Source organism: Protopterus annectens, chromosome 5.part0 (genome assembly GCF_019279795.1).
Source record: "Protopterus annectens isolate FY-2018-M chromosome 5.part0, PAN1.0, whole genome shotgun sequence".
NCBI lineage: Eukaryota > Metazoa > Chordata > Ceratodontiformes > Protopteridae > Protopterus > Protopterus annectens.
The window spans coordinates 1,473,513,474-1,473,537,966 of NC_056735.1; the positions used below are offsets into that span (position 1 = coordinate 1,473,513,474).

Below are 24,493 nucleotides of genomic sequence, written 5' to 3' on the forward strand. Positions count from 1 at the left end.
CAGTCTGGATGTAGAGAGTTATTTAGCTAGTATAACAGTTTTATACAGGTGTCTGTGCATATCTATACAGTAACAGCAAGATAAACTGGATACAATGGTTTATTTAGAAGAACAGGGTGTTGGTATGTGGTAGTATTAGTACTAGGGAATGGAGGAAGAAACCAAGGAAAGGATACAAGAGAAAAAGGTGTAGATTTAGGAGAATGGTAAGTGGAAGTCAGGTTGGAGTTTGACAGGGACAGGACCAGGTGTTTTGTAGGTAGTGTTTAAGTTCAAGTTTGAACTGGGACTTATGGGGGATACTTCTTATGTTATGTGGGAGGGAGACTGGGCTACCGAGTATTTGTAGAGCAACTTTCCAATATTTTTGGGCATTTATAGATGTCCAAAAGATGTTTATCAGATGTACAAAGCTGATGTTGGGGTTGTTTAGTGATACCATATTACAAATGGAGGAGCAGGAAGTAGGGTTATAGAGGATAGTGTGTGTTAGATGTAATTGTGGAAGGAGCAGTTGTTTGGGTAATTCAGGCCATTGTAAAGTCTTTAGGACAACACAGTGGTGGGAGAGATGCCTGGAGGCTAGTAAGGACTGGTGCAGCATACAGAAGAGAGGATAAGAGGAGAGATGTGGCTAGGGTGGGTTTGGAGGAGGGAGAAAGAAATTTATGATTACGGTACAGGAGGCCTAGTTTTTGGTGGGGCTTTGTTATGCATTTGTTGATGTGTATATCGAATTTTAGTTCACCATCGATGGTTACCCCAAGTAATTTAATGTGTGGTTCTGGTCTGATGATGGTATTGTTAAGGGAGGTGATGCAGAAAGAGGTTTTATGATGTGCTACTGTTTTAGGAAGAAAAAGTAAAAGTTTTATTTTTTTAAGGTTTAATATTAGTTGGTTGTCAGTGAGCCAGGTTTCAATGGAAAAAAAAGCATTTTAGGTAAGAGAGAGAGGTTCAGGGATACTGTGGGCAGTGGTAGTAAGTGTAGCATCGTCAGCATATTGTAAAAGTGTTGAGAGGTTAGTAGCAGAGTGTAAGTTGTTAGTGAAGATAGTGAACAAGAGAGGACCTAAAATAGAGCCTTGGGGGACACCAGTGTAGACAGGGAGAAATGCGGAGGTGACAGTTTGCCAGCACACAGACTGTAATCTATTAGTTAAATAACAAGAGAACCAGGCTAAAGAAGGGGTAGACAGGTGCAGGTCAGAAAGTTTTGTTAATAGCTTAGAGTGGGAAACAGTATCAAAAGTCTTTGAGATATCAAGAAAAATACAGGAAAGAAGTAGGTTGTTATCCCAGGCTTCTGCTGCAGATTGAGTGAATGAGAGTAAAGCGGTAGATGTGTTGTGATGGGGTCTAAAACTGTGTTGGGTGGGAGTTAAGAGATTATTATCAAGCAAATGTTTAAGTAGCTGAAAATGAACACATTCTTCTAGTATTTTGGAAAGTGGGGATAGTATAGTAATGAGACGATAGTTTGAGGGGTCAGTGGAGTTACCTCCTTTATGGAGAGGGATTGTGTAGAAGGATTGCCATGCTTTGGGGACAACAGACTCAGTGATAGAACGACTGATAAGGATAGATATTGGGTAGGCTACAGAATTGGTAGCAATTTTAAGGAAGTAGGGAGATAAATTATCTACAGAGGGAGAGCAGGGTTTGAGTTTATTCAGTTGGGATTTGATAATACAGTGGGTGCAGCTTGTAAGGAGAAAATATTAAAGGAAGAAATGCTGGGAGGTAAAGTCAGGGGAATGACATTGGGACTATGTTGAGTTAGTCTTTGGATTGTTTCTATAAAGTGGTTTTCTCAGAACAACAGCAAGGACAGAACAGCAACAAACACTTTGATGTGACAGGCTTAAGCTGTGCCACAATGACCATGGGAGGTTTACAACTATCAATCAGCCCACACTCTGTTAACTGTGGCAAGTGATAGCAGAAGACCTAGCATCCTGATTCATGGCGGAAGTGTTTTGTTGGCAAACTTGAAAGTATTTTTCAGCATTGTTATCTAAATGGCAAATTATACAGATATCGTCACTCATTTGCAAGAAAACTACTCCTGCTCCTGACCCAGTGTACTGTGCTTCTACACACACACACACACACACACACACACACACACACACACACACACACACACACACACACACACACACACACACAAAAACAGAACAGTTTTTTCCCCCCTTCAAATAATATTCAAGGGAATGAATGACACTTTTGAGACTCACTGTAGTGAAACTGGTTTTGGTACACCATTATAGCATCATCAAGCACCAGATCCCCTCATAGCTCTTTTATCCACCCTCCATATCTCTACATTAAAAAATATTTTTCAGTGGGCTTGTAGCAGTGCACTCCACACAAGTCAATGGGACCAGTATGAAGGGATTTCATATTGTTGTTTACATAACTAAAGCAAACTGAAACCAAAGTATGACTAAAAGTCACTGTGAAACAGTAACTTGTTTTTTCGAGCCAAATCCTTTCCACCCTATGCCTTCTACTATTGAACCTCCCCCAGTGTGATTTCAGCTCATTCATTCTTTCATGATGACATACCCAGAAATACTCAGAATGTATCTGAGAACCATCCAGCAAGGGTCAGCATTCAAGCAATGAGGGAGGTTAATACCCTTGCTTGCATCCCTTAAGTGACAGCATATGTGATAGGCTGTAAGCCCTTATATGGATGGGAATGACAGGTGCCTTGTATTACCAGAAGCATTTCAATGCTTTCCTTCGTGTAAATTCACTTTCAAATGAAAGCTACTACCAAAGCAGCTTGGTGGCCAAACATACTCTCCCAAGCTGTCCTTTGCATTACATTCTCTCCTCCTCTTCCGAGGGGGTGTGGCATTGGACAACCCTAATATGCTGCCTCTCTCCCAAGAATAAGCATAGCCATTCTCTAACACGAGTGCTGATAGATGCTAGAGACAGTAATTGGACCTGAACTGATAGGGTAGTAGCCAGGGCCTTATTCTGCTAAGTTAATTGAGTTTGCTAAATAGTAGCATGATTTTACTTAAAATGCAATATTAAATGAAAAAAAAAGAAATTCCTTTACTTGCACAAGAATTTTCCCACAAGTAACACCTTGTAACAGTATCAGAAGTCATGGCAGCAAAAGTGCCAGTAATTAAATCGAACTCCAAAATGGATCATGTGATGTTTGGAAGCATTTGTTTTCAATACTGTCTGTGAATATAATTTGCATGGTGAATTCTTTTTACATACAGAGAAGTTTTCTACCACCAAGTATAGTTGATCACTTATTAGAATATATTCCCCAAATCACATCACTATATTATATTTAAAACTGTTGTGTTATATTAGAATTGCCCACAAACCTGAAGAGGATAAGGTGGATATCAGGGTCTATATTAGAAAATCGAAGTTTCAAAACTTTGAATGTTCTAATATCGACCCTTATTCAGCGAAAGCTGAAAACATCGAACATACAGAACAGCGAATTTTTTCCTAGGGAAAAAAATTGCTGTTCCAAAACACATACACACAACATAAGCACACCAAACAAACAGCAATCCACACACATACACCTAAAATCTTAGACCTAACCCTACACTAAACTATACACACACCACTAACTATCCACTTACCTTAACCAAACCCTAACCCTTAGGTCCGTCACTATCGCACACTCATCTCACCCGTGCCCTAACCCTAACTCACCTACCCCGTCCTAACCCTCACATCCACACAATCACACACTTACCTGACCCGCGCCCTAACCCTAACTCACCTAACCTGCCCTAACCCTCACGTCCACACAATCGCACACATACCTAACCTGCGCCCTAACTCACCTAACCCGCCCTAACACTCAAGTCGACACAATTGCACACATACCTAACCCACACCCTAACCCTAACTAATCTAACCCGCACTCAATCGCACACTTACCTGAACCCGACCCGTAACTTTCCACCACAGCGCTGAAAATACCAAAGCAACAGAAACAGACAACCAAATTCTTTCCCTAGGAAAAAATTCGGTTTTCTGTTGCTTCGATATTTTCAGCTTTCCCTGAATAGGGGTCGATATTAGAACATTCGAAGTTGTGAAACTTCAATGTTCTAATATAGACCCGGTTATCAGAAACTGAATGAAAGAATGAAAATAGAAATGCTGCCTTGAGTTGTGAAGAATACCAGCAGGGAAAGAACAGCAATAAACACTCTTGTATGGCATGCTAAAGGAGCTCAAAATCCAAAACGAACACTTGAGCTCAACACCAGTAAGACAATTTAATACTTAATTACTGAAATAAAAAAGTTTTTGGGTTTTCACCTTTTCTCAATGCATACAAAAAACTTTTAAAAGCAGCAGTTTGTAAAATACATTCCATATTCTATGCCCAACCGAAAAGCAGCAGCAATCGATCAGTTACATTGTATCATACCTACATGGTTACTTATTAACTTGAGCAAAGACACAGCTTAAACACATATTTACAAAGTATGTATTTTATAATTTATTATGTTTGTATCTTAATAATGGTTTTAAACTAACAGCAGAATTCAACCCAGGTGGAGTAGCTGCATTGTATTATCCAGTTCTTCTCACAAACTTCTGTATAATTTTTCAGATCACCACTCCTCATATTTCTAAATATAACTTGTATAAATCAGAACTTAAAATTATGTTGCACCCCCTTTTCTTGGATGCATTTTGCATCAAATCTGTACTAACGTTTCTCCTGATTTCTGACAAATGTTTAATAATTCTTTCATTCAACTTCCAGTTACATTTCCATACATAAAAACTTTCACATTTAGTACAGGTAGCTAAATATGTTTGTACAGCAATCAAATTTAAATATCTGCTTACTATTCAGATGCATAAAGTTTGTATCAGTTAAGATGTATTTACAACATGAACAACTGTGGCATGGATACATTCCTTTCTTTTTACTATGGATCAATTTCTTTGCTGGTCTCATTTCCTGATAGCTAAGTTTTTGCATCAAACTTAAAACAATTTTTAAAAGCAAATTGTGGAATGCTGTGTATAAATTTATTAGTTCCTGGTTGAGAACAAAGAATGTCCCAATTACTTTTTATGATGTTCAAAACTCCTTCTGTTCTGGTAATGTTGTTGTGTCTTTTGGCTTTTCCCGGTTAGGGGTTGCCACAGCGGAACTCAGGTCTGCTAATGATTGGCAGTAGATTTTTACGTGCCAAGTTGCCGACCCTGATGCACAACCTTCAAAGAAGGTACGCCCATTCACGCACGTCTCCACACAGAAGACGCTCTAGCTGAGAATCGAACAGGACGTCTGACTGTGAGGCGACAACACTACCGCAGCACTACCACCGCAGTCCTGGTAATGTAATGAGTTAAATACCTAACACAATTTTTTATATTACTATTATTGCTACTATCATAGTCATTAGGAACACAAACCAGATTTATTAGGTGCAAAAAGTATGGTCTAGCTCTATTATTCCATGCAGATACAATGGGAAATATCATCAAGCAATGTGGGATTGTAGTGCCTATCCCGAAATTCACCCTTCATTTCCATTAACTGTAAATCACATAAATGGGGATCAGTGTTTAATCTACTTGCGCTAAGAAATTGACTTTCTACTATACCCTTAAAGATATGATTTGGGTTCATGCTATGTTTATGCAAAAGACGATTAGCATGAAATTCCTTCTTATAAATACTAGTACCAAGTTCAGCATGTTGTTTTAAAATTCTTACATCCAAAAAATTAATTTGCGGAGTAATACAATTTAAATTTAAAAAAATCTGTTGTATTGTCAAGATAGTTCACACATTCTACAAGCGTATTCACAACACCTTGCCGAACTATAAATACATAGTCTACTAAGAGCTTGTAGAATAAAATATGCATATTATAATCAGATGAAGATTTAAAAATAAATGCTTTTTCCCAGTGATCAACTGCTATATTGGCATAGTCATTAACCACTGAGGTGCCCATTGCCACCCCAGATATCTGGTGGTAGATTTCACACATCATTCAAATATAAAGAAATGGGTTCTGTTATCCATCCTTTCCCAGATACTGCGGCTCTCATTGGGGGGTCCTCTTCTTGTGTATTTTAGGTAGTCCATAAAGGACCGGAGTAATTGGATGGGGGGCATGAAAATATGTATACATATCACAAATTATATCATCTTGCAATTACAGCTTACAAATATAATTATTTACTTTAAAAACTATGTAATTCATCTTTCTGCTGTCAATAATTCTAAACACTTCATAATCTTTTAAAAAATGATACATATTATTCACATTGTCATTTCTCTTCATAACCACTATTGTACCGCCATTATCTGCCTGTTTGATAACAATGCTGGTATTATTTTGTAAAGCTTCAAGAGACTCATGTTCAGCCACAGTTAAATTATACTTGTTTTCTTGCTGCTCATATAACTGTCGAATTTGTTTTTCACAAATATTACGAAAAGCTGTAATAATAGGTGTTCCAGTACTAGATCATTTACATATCTGCGGCTGATGTGTCATCTATAAATAACATTTTTAACTCCAGATTTCTAACAAACGTCTTTAAGTCCATTATTGCATCAGCTACAGAGTCACTAGCTGTCGGGATATTGAAGTCCCTTAACTAGAAGGGAAATGTGTGAGGGGGATAGGTCCATGGATGAAAGATTCACAACTGGTATTTGATCATTCATCTCATGGAACTGGAGTGACTGCGTGTTTCTGGACCATCTCTTCTTCTGCCCCTTGACGAATCCCATTTGGTTAAATCTATCTGTTTCAGTAGCTTCAACTGGATACCAATGTGGGTAGACCGAAAATCCTCATTCCCCATTGATTCATTAACCATTTCTCTGTGCCTCGTATCTGCTGATGAAGTTTGTGGGTCTATCTACAAAACCCTGCACTGCATGCACTATTTACCTTAACGATGAACTTTGTTTGCAAGTTGATGTAAAGCATGTTTTCTAAATTTGTTTTCCATTCAAACCAGTCATGTTATTTACTGTTACGTAGCTGCAGTCTTTCTCATTCATCTTTATGCCTATGCTGTACGCATTGCATTTAATGTGTGTGTTTTACCCAGTACACTTTGTTCTATATTTATGACAGTGTGTTCTACCATGTATACAGTGTAATAAAATGTATTTATCTTTGATTCCAGGCTGTGACTGAAGGTCCCTTGGGTTCAGTTCTCTACCCCAGTTTAAAAAAAGCAAACACATAAACAAATAAATTCATTAAAAAAAGGGATCATTTCTCTAAATTATGTTATTTATTTATTTTTTGCTGGTAGTATGCCAGGATGGTCCTTCCTAGCTTTCTTACTAAAACTTATCATGCACTGGACTGAAGAGAAAACGAGCATGTTTATGATAAAATTTGCCAATGCTGATAGGTAGGACTTACATAAAAATGTTGTTTGCTAATGGTTTTACAGTAAAAAAAACATACGGTTGTATATCTGAGACAAAAAAGAACCTTATGGGGAGTGTTCAGTTGAGAAGGACAGTGCAGTGATACGGCAATTCAGATTTTTATACCATACAAAATATGAGAAGGGACAAAACAAAGGCCTCGTAAGAACTGCCTTTGGTCTTGAATTCCCTTTGCAAAGTAACAAAGCGGCAACATTATAGAAATCAAAGGGTTAAATAGCCGACATCAGAAAACTACAGGTAAAGCATGTGGAACTGAAAATATATGTTCTTGGGGAAACAGAAGAGGTACGAATGGCATAGATATTCATATACCTCAAATAGAGCAACATACTAAAGACAGCCATTCTGCAGAAGACATTTCAAAGAACACTTGTCACATATGTTTGTTGGAAGGAAACCTATATCCCACACACTGCATAAAGGTGGTATATATCAAAATGTAGCAGGTTTCAAGACCTATACAAGGAGACCAGAAATATGCATTTATAGAAGGAGAACAAAAAAGGATAGCATTATATGCAAACAACATAATAATATGTCTGACGAATCCAGAAAGTACAGTTTTGTACCTACCATAAATGTAGATGTCCGAACTGGATAGCATCTGCAGTCATAACAACTGGGTTGTCCTGTCGTCAGGCAGCCCTTCAGTCGGCCGGATTCCAAAGTCCGGGTCCGGCTTCGGCTGATGTCGCACTTCACCCGACGTCATCTCTGTTGGTCTTCGGGTATAAAGGCATCAGCCGACGCCATTTTCCTCAGTGTTTCTTGCCCCAGATGCCAGTAGCCCTCTTGAAGGCTAAAAATTTTGGATAAATGCCAATGTTTCCAAAAGATAGTGGTAAACACAAAAAATAAGCATGTATGTACATATATACAACAAATACACCATAAAAGACTCCCCACCAGCTAGCTATTAGGAGGGTAAACACCCTAGGAGTACCACAGAGGGAAGGAGGGAGGGTAATCCTGACTGCAGATGCTATCCAGTTCGGACATCTACATTTATGGTAGGTACAAAACTGTACTATGTCCTTCATGGATGCATCTGCAGTCATAACAACTGGGTAGAATACCATAGCCAACTAGGGAGGAGGAAGAAACTAGATTATGGTGTGTTTAGGATCCCTTGCAGTACAGCAGTGGCAAACCCTGCTCGGGATCTGGAATATAGAGGCAAATTATAATGCTTGGCAAATGTATGCACGGAGGTCCAAGTAGCCGCCTCAATAATGTCTTTGGTTGCCACTCCTAAAGGCTGTGGTAGTGGCTGTTGCCCTTGTAGAATGAGGTCTTATGTTCTGTGGAATTGGTTTTCCATGGAAGGAGTAACAGAACCGTATGCAATTTCCTATCCATTTGGAGATTGTCTGTTTGGAAATAGCTTTTCCTTCCCTTCCTGTTGCATAGGCTACAAAAGCTGATCAGTTTTCTGCTACTTTTGTTCTGTCCAGGTAGTAGCGTAGCTGTCTATGTACATCCAAGGTATGCAGTATTCTTTCCCTCTGTTTTGTGGGTTGGGAAAGAAGGTAGGTAGGTGGATTGCCTGGTTTAAAGACACTCTGGATACCACCTTAGGCATAAATGTAGGATTAGTCCTCATGGACACTCTATCTTGATGGAAGATTAGGAAGGGTTGTACTGCCATTAGGGCCTGAGTTCAGAAACCCTCCTGGCTGAGGTTATTGCCAGTAGGAAGGCGGTTTTCCACGATAGATGCTGTAGGTCTGCTGTTGCTGCTGGCTCAAAGGGTGATAGTGTCAACTTTTCTAGCACAAAGTTCAAGTCCCAAGCTGGTAATGGTGGTTTCCTTGGAGGTTTTACATTCTTGATTCCTCTGAGGAACTGTCTGAGTAATGGGTGTGAAAAACAGGTGGATCAAAGCTGTATTCTGCTGATATAGCTGATGCATGTATCTTGATGGAGGAGTAGGACAGGCCTGAATGTAGAAGTTCTGCCAGATACTCCAGAATGTTAGGCATATCTATGTTTGACACATCTTTTCCTCTTTCAGTACTCCAGATGACAAACCTTTTCCATTTTCCTGCATAGTTCCTTCTTGTTGAAGGTCTGCGGGCTTCAAGAATAATGTCTTTAACTCTTTGGGAAAGTTCTGGATTAGCTGCTGCTATGTGATGTTCCATGCAGTCATTTGCAACGTTTTTAGGTTTGGATGCATGATGCTGTAGTTGTTCTGAGTTAACATCAAAGGCATCAGGGTATTGGCCACATATTGTTCTGAGACATGCTCCTGAGCAGTGGGTACCAGTGTTGTCTTGGCCAGTTTGGAGCTATTAGGATTATCCTTGGACGTTCTTCCTTGATTTTTAGTAATACCTTGTGTATCAAGGGAAGAGGTGGGAATGCATATGCTGTTAGGCCTTTCCAGCTGAAGGAGAGCGAATCCACTTTCCATGCTAGTGGGTGGAATGTCCTTGTGCAGAACTTTTGAGCTGGTGATTGAGAGGGAAGCAAATAGATCTATCTGAGGCATTCCCCATTTCTTTGAGATGGTCTTGAAGATGTCCGGATGTAGCATCTATTCGTGGGCATCCGATGTGGTTCTGCTTAGTATGTCTGCTAGAGTATTTTCTTTTCCGGTACAAATATTGCCTGTATCTGGATGTTGTAGCTGAGTGCCAGGTTCCACAGCTCCAAAGTCATTCTGCATAGGGGTATGAATGAGTGCCTCCCTGTTTGTTGATGTACCACATGACTGTGGTGTTGTCTGTCCTTATCATCAACTGGCCCTCTTTGAGAAATGGTCTGAAGTTTTGGATTGCCAGTTTTACTGCCAGCATTTCTTTTAGGTTGATGTGCAGGTGAAGTTGATCCTGCGTCCACAATCCTTGCACGCATTTGTCCAGCATGTGGGCCCCCATCCTAGGTCTGAAGCGTCTGTTGTGATGGTCTGGCTTGCTTGACATCTGCGAAAGGGTAGCCCTGGGTTTGACTGGCATGCTTGAGCCCACCATAGGAACTCCTGTTTTAAGCATGGAATTAGTGGAATTTCTGTTTCTAGGCTGTGCCTGTGTTGGGACCATAAATTCTTTAGGTACCACTGTAGTTTTCTCATATGTAGTCTGGCAAGTGGGACCAAGATTATGCATGATGCCATGAAGCCCAAGGCCTGCAGTACTTTTCTTGCTGTTAACTTGTTCTGTTTTGTTAGTGCCAAGAAGTAAAGAGGGAGTTCTCTTTGTTTTCTGCAGTTAGGAAAGCCATTTGTTTTACTGTGTCCAATTCAGCCCAAGAATGTCCTTGTCTGGGATGGTATCAGCCTTGATTTTTGTAAATTGACTGTGTATCCCAGTGCTTGTAGCAAGTAAATGACCCTTTGTAAATCTGTTGTCAACTTGCTTCTGTTGTCCCCTTGTAGCAGGCAGTCGTCCAGGTATGGGTAAATTTGAATTCCCTGTAGTCTGCAGTGGGCGATTACTGATGCCAGGCATTTTGTGAATACTCTGGGCGCAGTAGATAAGCCAAAGGGCAATGCTGAGAATTGATAATGCTCTGATCCTGCAAGAAATCTGAGGTATCTTCTGCAGATTGGTCGAATGGGGACGTGCAGGTATGCCTCCTTGAGATCTAGAGTTACCAGCCAACACTCCTTGCCCAGCATGGGAAGAAGTTGCTGTAGGGTCAGCATTTTGAATTTTGGGACAATGATGTATGTATTTAAGGTGGACAGGTCGAGAATAGGTCTCCAACTTTTTTCCTTTCTTGGAACTAGGAATAGTCTTGAGTAGAATCCCTTTCCTTGTTCTGTTGTTGGCACTCTTTCCACAGCTCTCATGTTTGCTAACTGCATTATCTGTTGTAGAGCCTCTGTTTTTTGATTTGGAGGTAGATTTGGCATTCCTCTTTTGACTGGTAAAGTGTGGAAGTGGAACCGGTAACCTTGATCTATGGTTTGTAAAATCCACTTGTCTTTTGTGATATAGTGCCAGTTCTTTGAAAATAAGGTTAATTTGCCGCCTAATGGAGCTGCTATTTGTTCCCTGGTAGGCGGTTTTAGAGTTAAGTCACTGTGGCTGTGTTGTTGTAGTGGCAGTGGTTGTGTCTGTGCCTCTGTTGTTACCTTGCCACTGTCGTCCTCTGTAGGCACCTCCTCTGGATTGGTTTCTGCCTCTGGAACGTCTATTCCTGCCCCTTTGGGATCTTGTGGAGTCAGGAAAGGACCAATTTTGGCAGGCCAGTTCCTGCTAAACCTTGGGGTTGGACCTGCAAGAAATCTTTAACCGTTTGAACAGATTTTGCCTTTTCTTCCATTTTCTTCATTACCTGCTGGGCAGGTGTACCAAACAAGCTGGTCTTATCCATAGGAGCATCTAATAACTTGGCTTTAACATGATCCGGTAAAGCTTGTTCCTTTAGCCATGCATGCCTTCTTATCACTGTGCCAGTCATGGCTGATCTAAATGAAGCCTCCAGTGCATCATAGCCACATTTTAAGGAATGGTTACTAACCTGTTGTATGTTATTTACCATTTCTAATACATATTTCTTATCAATTGATTCATCAGAGGATAGCTTTTTTGTTAACTGATCAAGCATAAACTCTTGGTATTGTATCATGTGAAACTGACAGTTTAAAGCTCTAGCTGAGAGAGTAGCTGAAGTGTAAACCTTTTTGCCCCATCTGTCTAAAGACCTGGCTTCCCTTTCAGAAGGAATAGGGTTTTAGCTGTGGTCATGACTACTGCCTTGGGACCCTGGGATATAGTTTCAGGGTCTGCAAGTGGGGCCTTGTAAAGGTGGTGATGAGTGTCTGGTACCCTGTAAAATCTGTCTGGTTTGGCAGGGGCTGGAGGTAAAGAATCTGGTGCAGAGCAGACATCACTGAAGGCATCATCCACTACAGAGAGCACAGGAGGTATAGCTAAGGGCCTGTGTTGTGGAAGGTGCAGAAAGGTTCTAAGTCTTTTCTGGAGTCTGAGAAATCCTGCTGCTGCCATTGGAAATGCTCTCGCATGGCATGTAAGGTTTCCCCAAAGGAAAATTCTTCTGGTGGGGAGGCAGCTGGAATGGATTCTTCAGCATCTGAGTCTTCAAAATTGGAGAAAGGAGCCTCTGGCTGGTCTGTTATGTCTGATTCATCAGCAGAATCATCAGAGGACACAGGCTCGGGGCTCTGCCCTAGGTCTCTTCTCTGGGGCTGAGAGGCCCTGTCTGGGTGAGATTGAGATCCCTAATTAATGAAATTAAATCTTCTGCCAGGTAAGCATTTGTGAACTAGAAGAGGGCCGTGTTGTAGGGGTTTAGCAGGCACTGTTCTAGTAGTTTTGGCTGCTTTGGCCCTGGCAAAGGCCTTAATGGACATGGCTGCTGGAGGCCTAGCAGCACCACGTGCTGGGGTAGACACATCCAAGGGAATGGTGTCTGATAAGTCAGTGGCAACCACCGTAGTGGATAAAATTTCTGAGGCCGATTCAAGAGAAGTAGCAGGGGCCTCAGTGGTAGTGATAGATTCTGCTGTATTTTGATCAGCTTTCTCGGTTTCGGCCGAAACCGAGACACTCGTTTGCTTAACCATGGTTTCGGCGAAACCTGTCGGTCTTTATCTTTGCGTTTTTAGCAGTTTGGGTAGTCGGAGGATCCGGCGGCATAATATACGCAAAATCAGAACCGAAAAACTGTTCAGCAAACTCCGACCGACGCCTAAGCGTTGTCGGTTGAAAGAAGCACAGGCCGAACAGGCTGCTACGTCGTGGGCTGGGCCTAAACAAGGCAGACAGTAAGAGTGGAAATCCTTATGAGGTATTTGTTTCCCACAGGTTAAACAATTATTAACTTTTTCTGACATCGGATGAGGCAAGAAAGAGTCCCCAACGGGGTACTTAGCTTTAGAAGTCTTGGTAGTATTCGGTAGAAGTAATCTCTGGATCCGACCGACCGGCACTTGCGAACAGCTTCTGCTTCGGGCGCCACGCGGCAAGAAAGACTGAGGAAAATGGCGTCGGCTGATGCCTTTATACCCGAAGACCAACAGAGATGACGTCGGGTGAAGTGCGACATCAGCCGAAGCCGGACCCGGACTTTGGAATCCGGCCGACTGAAGGGCTGCCTGACGACAGGACAACCCAGTTGTTATGACTGCAGATGCATCCATGAAGGACATCAAGATGTCCCTGTCTTATGGAATATTTTCAGATACCTACAAATATTTTAGGGTGAAAACGAAATGTAAATAAAACAAAAGCAATATCTATAAACTATGTGCCCACGTATAAATTAGTGAACCAATTCCCATTCCTCTCGGAGCATGAAAAAATTAAGCACCTGGGAATATGGCTTAGGAAAGACTCATTAGAAGAAGCAAGGGAGAAGTGGAAACAGAAGTTAATGCAAAATGTAATGGATTGAGTTGTATCATTTCCCTTTGATTTTAGTTACTGACTGGATGAAGGTGCAATAATGAGGAATGAATTCTAGCATAAAGTTGAGATTATGAATCTGGTCAGGCAAAGATGTGCCTGCAAGCTGATCAAGGGTTATGGAATGGTGGACAAGAGGCAAAAACATAGTGAGAAGCAAGAAAGTAATGTTTTTAGTAACACATAGTACAAGGAGTTGGTAGAAGCATATGTGATGTAGTTTGATATATTTACACTTTTTCTGCATTTTGTTTAAAGATGCATGGGTTGCAGTTTGGAAGTAGGACTGACTAGCGAACAAGAGAAGATAAACAGTGATTATTAAATGCTACAATAAGGTGGGATTTCTGTAGAGACTTTTATTCTCCTTGGTGTTCATAGAAAACAAGTGACTAAGAACACTGGAAAAAGGACAATATTTTAAGATTTTGTGCTGCATTATATCTTTAAACTACTTGCTGCAAAAAATGTGTTCATGTCAAGATAATGTGAGTACGAAAACAGGAGACAAAAGTGTGCATATAAAGTGTTACGTGTTACTTGATTGAGTTATGTATTATCAAGAATCTTATGGTGTAGCATTGAGCAACATTGTTCCTCTAATTGTAATTTGCACATATTTTGTATATTTGATTACCTGCAATGTCTCCATACTTAATTCTGAATTTATCTTGTCTTGTGATGCCTATGAAATGTGATTACAACATTACAGTCAAGATATCCTTTTTATTGTAAAATGTTTTTTTCATACTTAGGTGTAAAATGTTTTTCTTAAATCTTATGTCATTGCAAAAATTTGTTTTCACATATCTTACCTAACTGTACACACCTAGGGTGTAAATGGCCATTGATCAGTACATGACCCCGGTAAACATAAACAAATAGGTTTCATTGTGATGAATACTTAGGTGCCAATATTTAAATAAGCTTAAGGATCATGATGGTGTTACATTTTCATGCAATTAAGATATCTGCCTATAATATGTACGTATTCCATTAAAATATTAAAACAAGGGGAAAAGAAGTACCTTTATAGTGATAACCATTCTTCCAAAATGTACACACACTTCTGACAAATTAAGTCTCAACCATGAGCTACATCTTTTACAAATGGGTTGAGTTGACGTGATATGGAGTGGTAGGTGTACGCACATCTAGAAATGTTCATTAAACAAGTACAGAGATTTAAGTCATCCAGCTAGCTGTACAGAAATGGATACCCAGCTCTTTCAGCCTGTGAAGAATTTGAACAAAAATACTGGTGGCAGTGCTTAAGTGTACACACAAAGGAAACAACAGGGCTAAGACTAAAGCAAATACAATTAATCCAGAACTGTGAGAGTGTAACAAGGTTAATTTTCAATATCTGTTATTGAAATTACATGAATTATACAAAAAGAATATAATTTATGATTTTAATATATTGTTGGTTAATAAAGATGTTCTTCAAAAAAAAAAAGTCATACACTGTGATGTCCCTCTCTCTTTGAGGTGTGAATGTTTGATGAAAAGAAATAGAAGCATTCCTTGCCTCTCTCTGTCCAGTGCTATGTATCTGGGTGTGCAGATAAGACAGAGGCAAGTAAGCCATACGTCTTCTATGACTCTGGATGGAAGGACATCCAGGAAATGAGAACAACAGTGTCTAACGAAAACAGTGGCAAACCTTCTGGGAAAATAACCTAATAGTCTTCTGAAAATGTACCCATTACTTCCAAAACAGCCCCATTTGATGTACAAAATAATTTTAAAGATGTGGATTTATAAGGCCAGCAAACACCTAACAAATAAAACCCCAGTAAACTTATCTTTCTGTTCTCACTGAATGTGTGCAAGGAACACAACAGTTATATCCAGGCACAGTGCACAAGAACAAGTGTGATACACAGAAAAATACATAACAACAGTAATAGAACAAATACAACACAGGATAATCCAACGACATGTCATGAAAGTGACAATCATAAACTCAACAACTGCAGGACTGCAGGGCAGAAGAAACAATGCTATCCTTGCAACAGCCCTTCATGGTGGGCTATACAGTAAGCATCGTCATACGGATTAAGTCAGTGTTTGTGTCTGCCACCACCACTGTAGAAGGCACAGGTATTACATGAGGTCCATGGAGAAATAGTAAAACACTCAGAGAAAAAAACGTGCTTAGCACCTGCTTAGCCAAAGTGGTATTGGCATTCTTAGTGTTCACTTCCACGGGACTCATCATGATTTTTACATTTACTTAATATCTGTAAACTTAAAAAGTACCTCGAGGCCAGAGCAAAAGTCATTTACATGATGGTAACACTTAAAAGAGCTCTGCTGATCTGTGTCTCACAACAAGGTGGAGCTAAAACACTGTTAGGTAATCATCAGAATAAGATGGGGAATCAGTCTTTATTTCAAGGTACTTTTCAAACAGCGGTGTAACAAGCTGGTTTGTAACAGCTCATCACATGCCATTTAGGGTTAAGTTTAGCTATTTTATATACTGCTGTACTGTTCTATACATACATCAGCAATTCCTTCAATATGGGACTCAATTTCCTGGAGTATGCGGGCCTCTCTCTCCACCTCTTCTGCATTCTTTCTGCCCTTGTTTATTCTCTCAGCAAGTTGTTTGATGTTCTTCTGGGCATCGAGCAGTGAAGTATAGTCAGGATGCTGTTCAGATGTGTGCTTCAAAAGGTCCTACAATTTGAGAAAACACAATAAAAATTTTTGAGAAAACTCCCATATAAAACAATACACTATTTTGAACTTTTGAAACACCTTTAGTTCTTTCTAATTTTACCACAATGCTTAGTTGGCCTACTTGCCTACAAGAACTACCCCTATAGCATAAAAAAACACTTGTGTGCACTACATTTTTAAATCAGAAAACTATGCAGCTGTCCTAGTTTATAGTCATAGCAAAACAATACAAATCAAATGATTTAAACGGTTTCTTTTTCCTTAAGTATCCTAAACCAAAGACTTAACCAACTATTTTCAGGAATAATTTGGCAGAACAAAATAATGACGGATCAAAATATAGCAGAAATATTTGGCACGTACTGCTTCACATTATAAAGTACAAAGTGTTCCATAGTTTGTGTGTGAGTATACTTCCAAATTCCAGATGTAGCTGCCAATACTGTCTACATCGATAAAGGTTCTATACAGAACAGCTGGCTTACCAATGGTTTGGAAGGGAAATTTGGCATTCAGTGTATTCGCATATATACATGTCTATGCATTCACACTAGCAATCTCTGCATACAGTAGATACACATGCACATAATCTGAAGAGAATACAGTCAACATTCATGAAAATAAGAATCCCAGAAATGAAACAGAAGCTAGAATAGACTGTTATATGTTCATTTCAAGCAGGATTAGGGAAAAAAACATAGATGTAGAACTGAAGATAAAACACTGTACTTGACAAACATCTTCAGTAAAATAAAAATTATACAAAATGTTAATACTGAAGTGTAATGGTACACATTCTATACACATGAGAAAGAATGCTGTGGTGATTAACTGTTCATCAGCTTAGCCTGGATTTGGTTAAACAAATGCCTGCCGCAGGGAATAGTCTTGTTAAACCATGGCAAGAATTAATCTTATCTTGACACAGTAGGCAATGCAAATCCTTCAGTCTTTTAAACAGAATAACATGATCCCTGTCAGTGCAGTGCTTATGATTTTACTTCATGCAAAGATTACATTGAAGACCGAAGGTACAATGGGATTATGACAATTTTCTTCTTGCCCAAAGAGTGCAACAATGCATACTTATTACTCAAAGGAATCTTATGGTATTACTTTGGGACTGTGTATTAAACACGACTTTTAAAAAATATACTGCAGATCCTGGCAAGTGCTAAAACAGTTACGGAAACTTTAAGTGTTCCCTTCTAGGTGGTTATGAATGTTAAGTCTGAGTATAGCATAATATATTCCAGCCTACAGCAGAATTTAAACTGTTTCAAAACATAAACTGCAGTAAGTATGGTAGACTAGATGAAGGCCTTTCAAATCAGGTAGTTTTGGAATATAACTACAGACTTCTAGTCGCAGTGATCACAGCAAGCTTGCTGGTGGTGAATCTTTCAACTCAATCACAACTACAAAACAAATTACACTGTTTAATGTTTCACTGCTTCTGCCTAGGTGGGTTGCCTTGTCTCATTCAAACTAACAGTGCGAGAAAGGCAGACCACACATGACACTTTAGTTATAATGTAGCATAATCATGTTACTGAATTCACAGTAATCAGTGCGGTAGTTAAACACTTTAAGTAAAAAAAAAATATTTTAACTTAATATGTAAAGCAAAAAGCTGAAAAGATTTTTCTCACATGTGCATTTTCTCCTACTGTCAGCTCCTGCATTTGCTGTCCAGCCTAGTAACATGGAATTAACACCTCACTAACTGACAAACATCAGGTGTTAATAATGTGCATCACATCAGCAGTTCCAAAAGCTTCCTTTACCAGATGTTTCCTAATTCTCTCTAAACTCAGCTTTTAGAGTTCTGGAATGATGATGATGTTGGCAAAGGCAGCCAATCCAGTTGAATAATTTCTATTATACAACGACCCCCCATTAATATTCCAAAATGTGCACGCTGATTGGCCAGCGTGCACGTTGTAAATCAGACTTATACTAATGGAAAAAGGTCCTGTTGCCCGGACTTTTTCCATTAGTACAAGTCTTTTTTTACAGCAACGGAGAACGCAAGATCTCCACTGCTTTTTAGACACTGTCTTGCTATGTTAAAGGAGTTTAACATAGCGAGACAGCTTTAAAAAAAGTAACGGAGATCTTCCTTTCTCCGTCGCTTTTTTTAAAGCTGTCACGCCAAGTTAAATGGGTTTAACATAGCGAGAAAACCTAAAAAAATTTTTTAAAGCTGTCTCGCTATGTTAAACTCCTTTAACATAGTGAGACACTTTGTAAAAAGCAACGGAGATCTTGCTTTCTCCATTGCTTCCACTCACAGCTCTGATGTACTGCGTAAGCATACGCATGCGCAGTACATCAGAACTGCCGCAGAATACCAGTTAACTGCGGAAGGGCAGCAAGGAGGCATTATACAATGCCATTATTTAAGAAAAGTAAGGATTTTTTTTCTTAAGTAATGTCATTGTATAATAGCAGTAATCCACTTCTGGGTGTGGGTAAGTTGGATTTACCCATGGTTGTCTTTGTTTGGCCACTAGGGCTTCACCCTCATGACCAAACCACACCAACTGTGGGTAAATCCAGCATTACCCACACCCAGGCGTGGGTTATTGCTATACTATCTGTAGCTTCAAAAGTGTAACTTTTAACTTTACATGTGGGTGCACAATTCAACCAAACCCAGATGCATTTTTTTCAGGACTCTCACATCACAGCATAGAGTGGCTATTCATAATACAGAGGGAATACTAAAGACTACAATATGCACTGGGAAGTCATGCCATATTAGGATACTCCAAATGTTAAGGAAATGTGCAGAAATGAAACGTGACTGTAAAGTAAGAGAGGCTGCAACAAACTGCATATGGTGCGGTACACATCTGTGAAAGAAGAACAGAAGCAGGCGAGATAAAACTCTAAGATTAATAACTGATTTTTTTTATGGAAAAAGGAATCATGACTCTCATACTACTATGGACGCACTGTCTGTGCACTAAAGCACTGGATTCATAAACAAACTATCACCATGAAAAAATGGATGGAGTAAAAAGATCGATAGAACACAAATGGTCATCTCTATTTTCCAGGTGTTACTCTGGAGGAAGGGGAGATGTGGTTTGGCAGGTCTCTTATCTGAGGTTAGAGGTATGGTAGTTCACAGGTCTCTTATCTGAGGTTAGAGGCATGGTAGTTCACAGGTCTCTTATCTGAGGTTAGAGGCATGGTAGTTCACAGGTCTCTTATCTGAGGTTAGAGGCATGGTAGTTCACAGGTCTCTTATCTGAGGTTAGAGGCATGGTAGTTCACAGGTCTCTTATCTGAGGTTAGAGGCATGGTAGTTCACAGGTCTCTTATCTGAGGTTAGAGGCATGGTAGTTCACAGGTCTCTTATCTGAGGTTAGAGGCATGGTAGTTCACAGGTCTCTTATCTGAGGTTAGAGGCATGGTAGTTCACAGGTCTCTTATCTGAGGTTAGAGGCATGGTAGTTCACAGGTCTCTTATCTGAGGTTAGAGGCATGGTAGTTCACAGGTCTCTTATCTGAGGTTAGAGGCATGGTAGTTCACAGGTCTCTTATCTGAGGTTAGAGGCATGGTAGTTCACAGGTCTCTTATCTGAGGTTAGAGGCATGGTAGTTCACAATCTACTAGAGAGGAATGAGTGTTTGCCTTGGTGAGTATTGCATCTTCAGCAAAGATAACTGCACCTGAGGTTCAGTAGCTCTTGACTGATTTATTAAATCATGCCTGTAGCCTTTTAAATTAATTACCTTATCTAGAACTTACTTAAAATTTAGATTTCTTTGGTGTTGGTTTACAGCTTCTTACATCTGTTGCACTGTAGTTCATATGTTACTTTTTCCAGATTGTCTGTAGAACTGATGCATATTAGTACATAGCTGCAAATCTGATCCTTGAATTAAGTGGTGTGCAGCGTTTGGAAATATATTTAAAATAAAGTATAAACTAGAATAACAAGAATGAGATAATGTATCAGCTTAAATAATTGCAGATTGAGAACTTCATTTAATTTAGCTTGTCGATTTATAACTCTTTACAGCTGTTGGCTTGCAAATCAATTTTCTGAAACTACCATCATCAACCGCCTTTTTCCCATTTTCTACATTGGGTCAGGGTGTTGTATCACTTGTTGCCGTCTCTCCCTATTCAATGCCACTCTCCTACCTTCTTCGACATTCAAGCTTGACTGTCGCACGTCTTCTCTCACACAGTCTATCTGCCTCTGTGCTGGATGCCCTCATTTCTTCTTGCCTTCTTCCTGTCTGTCCCAAATCTTCTTCACCAGACTGTCTTCTGTTTTCCTGCACATGTGCCTGAGCCACTGTAATCTGTTTGCTTTGACCTTTTCTTTATTTGGTGCTACTCTGGCTCCTTTTATGTCCTCATTTCTTTGCTTGTCCCACAGTGTGGATTCCTACCACCCATCTCAAGCACTTCATCTCCATCACAGCTCGCTTCTTCAGCTGCTCTGCCTTTCCTGCCCAAGTTTCTGTATCATACAGTACTACTAGTCGCGCCATTGTTTTGTACACCATACTTTTCAGCTTCTTTGGTATTCTTCTGTCATACATTATCACTCACACATTGTGTCAGTTGGCTGCAGCCCCTCTGATTCTAGCTTTTACCTCCTCATTCAGACTCCCCTTCTCCTCAAAGACCCCTCCCAGATACTTGAAGCTGTTAACATGTTCACTCGTTTTTTTTTTTCATCTCAATTTTTAGCTTCTTCTGACTTCCTTCATTTGCTGCCATTACAATTGTCTTATCCATACTCAGTTTCATCCAATGTAGCTTCAGTTTTGCATTCCATTCCCCTACCTTTGCTGAAGGTCTTGCTCAGAGTTTACCTGCAATGCCACACTGTCTGCATACACCAGCTTTGTTGACCTGCCCTCTGACCTGTTTGCTAATGTAGCTCATCACCAGCATAAATGGCAGTGGGCTCACAGCTGAACCCAAATGCACCACCACTCCCAAAGGGAACCCCTCTGTAAGACTGAACACTGTTTGTACTCAGGTCACTGGGTCCTTCAACACAGCTTTCACTAATTCTGCCAATGATTGTGTGAACCACAGCATGACTGCCCAAATCAGCTTGTTGGGACCTTGCCATATGTTTTTACCAAGTCTAGGAATGCCCAGCTGGGTTCTTTCCTCATTTCTAACTTGTCATGTATCTGTCTCACTACAAACTACTCTGAATATTCATTTGTCAATCACCCTCTGCAGAATGTTCATGCAATGAGAGAGGAGTCTGATACCTCTAGAATGCTCAGGGTTGTGAATGCCTCCTTTGTTCTTGAGCACTGACACTAGTATAATTATTCTCCAATCATTTGGGATACAACTTTCTCTATACTGCTATGAGTACGCTCAAGAGCCATTTTCCCCCCATCTCACACAACATGTTGATTATATCTTCTGTGACCTCATCTAATCCTGCTGCTTTCCCTGGCTTCATTTTCCTTAGTGCTGTTACTACTACTTCTAGGGTGACTACCTCCTCTTATCTCATTGTAGGCTGTGTCTGGGGCAGTACAGCTTCTGTGGGGTTTTCTGAAATTTTCTGAAATCTAGAAGACCAACTGTGCAATGACTTAGATTTGTAGGTTTTTAAATCTTTGTGTTCTAGACACTTTTGAAATTTAAATAATAGTACAATTTATAACAACAACAAAAAGCATTAATTTACAATTATGTAAAGTTTATAAACATTTCAAAGTAATATAATCAACTTATGTATTACTGTACAAGTGAAAATACTGACAGAAACAGGACAAAGAAAATATTCTCACTATTCACTCAAAACTAATAAACAGCTATATGCTGATTCCATCTAGAAATATGCAAGCATCTATAATAGATCACATTAAAGTATACAATTACATGCTAGCTGTATACAAAATATGTAGCAATCATACATTAAAAGAAAGAACAATAATCTTTATAATGTTACAAAAGTTGCTATAACTCTGGCTAAATGGATAATTTATTTTATCATTTTAGCATGAATTCTTGTACTAAATATTTATTATACACTGCTGTGTATATACACTGTATATTAATAAATTCATCAAAAGGGGGGATCTCTGAGGTTTTCATGTTCTCTGTAACAGTTTTCCTTGTCTTAGACAATAAACACCACAAAAGAGGTCTACACAACTTGGTACAGGACCACTGGAAAAGGCCAAGAATTTTGAGAGAATACAATTAGCAGACTAGAAAGACTCAGCAAAATACTAGGAGTCTTGCCACAATAAATATTTTACAAATTGGGTTTCATATTTCCAGCATGCACTATTATTTTCTTAACAAATTACTAATCTTGTATGGGATAAGGAAATAGGGGTCTATGTTTAACGACTGAACGGAGCATTCATCAAACAACCATTCATCATACATAAACAAACAAAACTTCCGTGCAGCAAAAGGCCAAATGATCGCAAATAATTTCAACGAACGATCATAGTTGACCAACATAAAGAAAAGAGAACGTAGTACATACTTATCTGTAATGTAGGGATAAGGAAACCTGCCATTTCCCCCCTGTAGTGCAACCTCAGAGTTAGTAAGTATATATAATTAGCTGAAAGAGTGGGGGGCCCCCCCACATAAGGAGGGTCCAGTGTTCATTGAATCCTCCTCTTATGGAGGGATGCACCCCCACACCCCCTGCTAATCATATATACCAACTCCGAGACTGCACTACAGTGGGGGAAGGGCAGGTTTCCTTATCCCTACATTTCATTTGCTTTATATTGGCCAACTTTGATCGTTCAATGAAATTATTTACAATCATTTGGCCTTTTGATGCAAGCAAATTTCGATAGTCTATGTATGATGAACGACTGTTTGATGAACGTTCTGTTCAATCATTAAACACAGACCCAGGAAATATGTGGAAAATTCTATGATAAAACCATCAAAATAAAGAAGTTATAGCAGCAGTATGTTTCAGTATAATTTTCTTTGGGAACAAATGTAAATCAATAACAAAAGAGTTAAGCATAACACTACAAAAAGAAATGAATAATAACTATTTTATACTCTGAAATAATTGTATAAATTTTAAATGAAAGTAACTTACATTATCATTTAAAACTGAACTTAAAAAGTGACACATCTATAGTAATTCTTTTTTGTCTGATGGTGGAATATGGCGCAATTTTGTTTAATTACAAATTCTTTAAAAGTTGCACGTCTAACCAACCTTTCCCTAAACTGAATTTAGATAAAATATATTTAAGATTAATAGCTTTTCAGATTATTAAACAATCTAACCAGTAATGAAACCCTGCTCAATTCCATTTTCAATGTTTATAGATGGTTAGTTGGGAGAAAAATTGAAATTATATCATCAGTGAGAAACAGAGTAAAATCATGTTTTTCAAAGAAATGCTTTTATATATCATATAAGTTTTTTAACTGTATTAATGCATTTGGATCCACTGGAAAAATAAATACAATACTTGAGATAATTTACTATATTATACATCATTTTGCAGTTGATTTGAATTTCCTAAACCTGTTGAATTTTAAACTTTTTATTATTATATAAATTAAAGTGAACATCTTTCTTACTGAAATACTGGTTATATGGTTTTTCATACGCTCCAGGTAATTTATAGTCAATTCTACTAAGGATTGAGAAGAGCAGGCCTCAGGCATGGGATGCTAATTCAAGTCAACAGTTGTTCATAAGTGCTATGCTTATTAGTGCTGAGGGACAGACAGACATTTCCCCGCTTGAATGCAATATGCATATAATTCTACATAGCCTGGTATTGGTTGTTTTCTTTTTTTGGTGTGTTGCAGCATTTGTTTTACTAAACTTCTGTATGCTTGAATTTATACCGTAAGGTAAAAAAGGATTTCCATATTAACTTAAACTTTTTGTTCGGACTACATCTGAGATTGTCTTTGGATTTTACCATTCATAAGATAGGACTTTCCAAACAACTGACTTTTTAA

General features: G+C 39.2%; 1 protein-coding gene across 2 annotated transcripts in view; it reads right to left on the reverse strand.

The window, feature by feature from the left end:
* The window catches only part of ARHGEF17 (Rho guanine nucleotide exchange factor 17), a 2,179,236-nt gene that overhangs the window by 482,286 nt on the left and 1,672,457 nt on the right, over nucleotides 1-24,493 (reverse strand). For both annotated transcript variants that reach the window (XM_044071304.1, XM_044071302.1), the window contains exon 6: nucleotides 16,345-16,521. In XM_044071304.1, coding sequence (XP_043927239.1) covers nucleotides 16,345-16,521 — 177 coding nt within the window. The remainder of the gene's footprint in view (nucleotides 1-16,344; nucleotides 16,522-24,493) is intronic.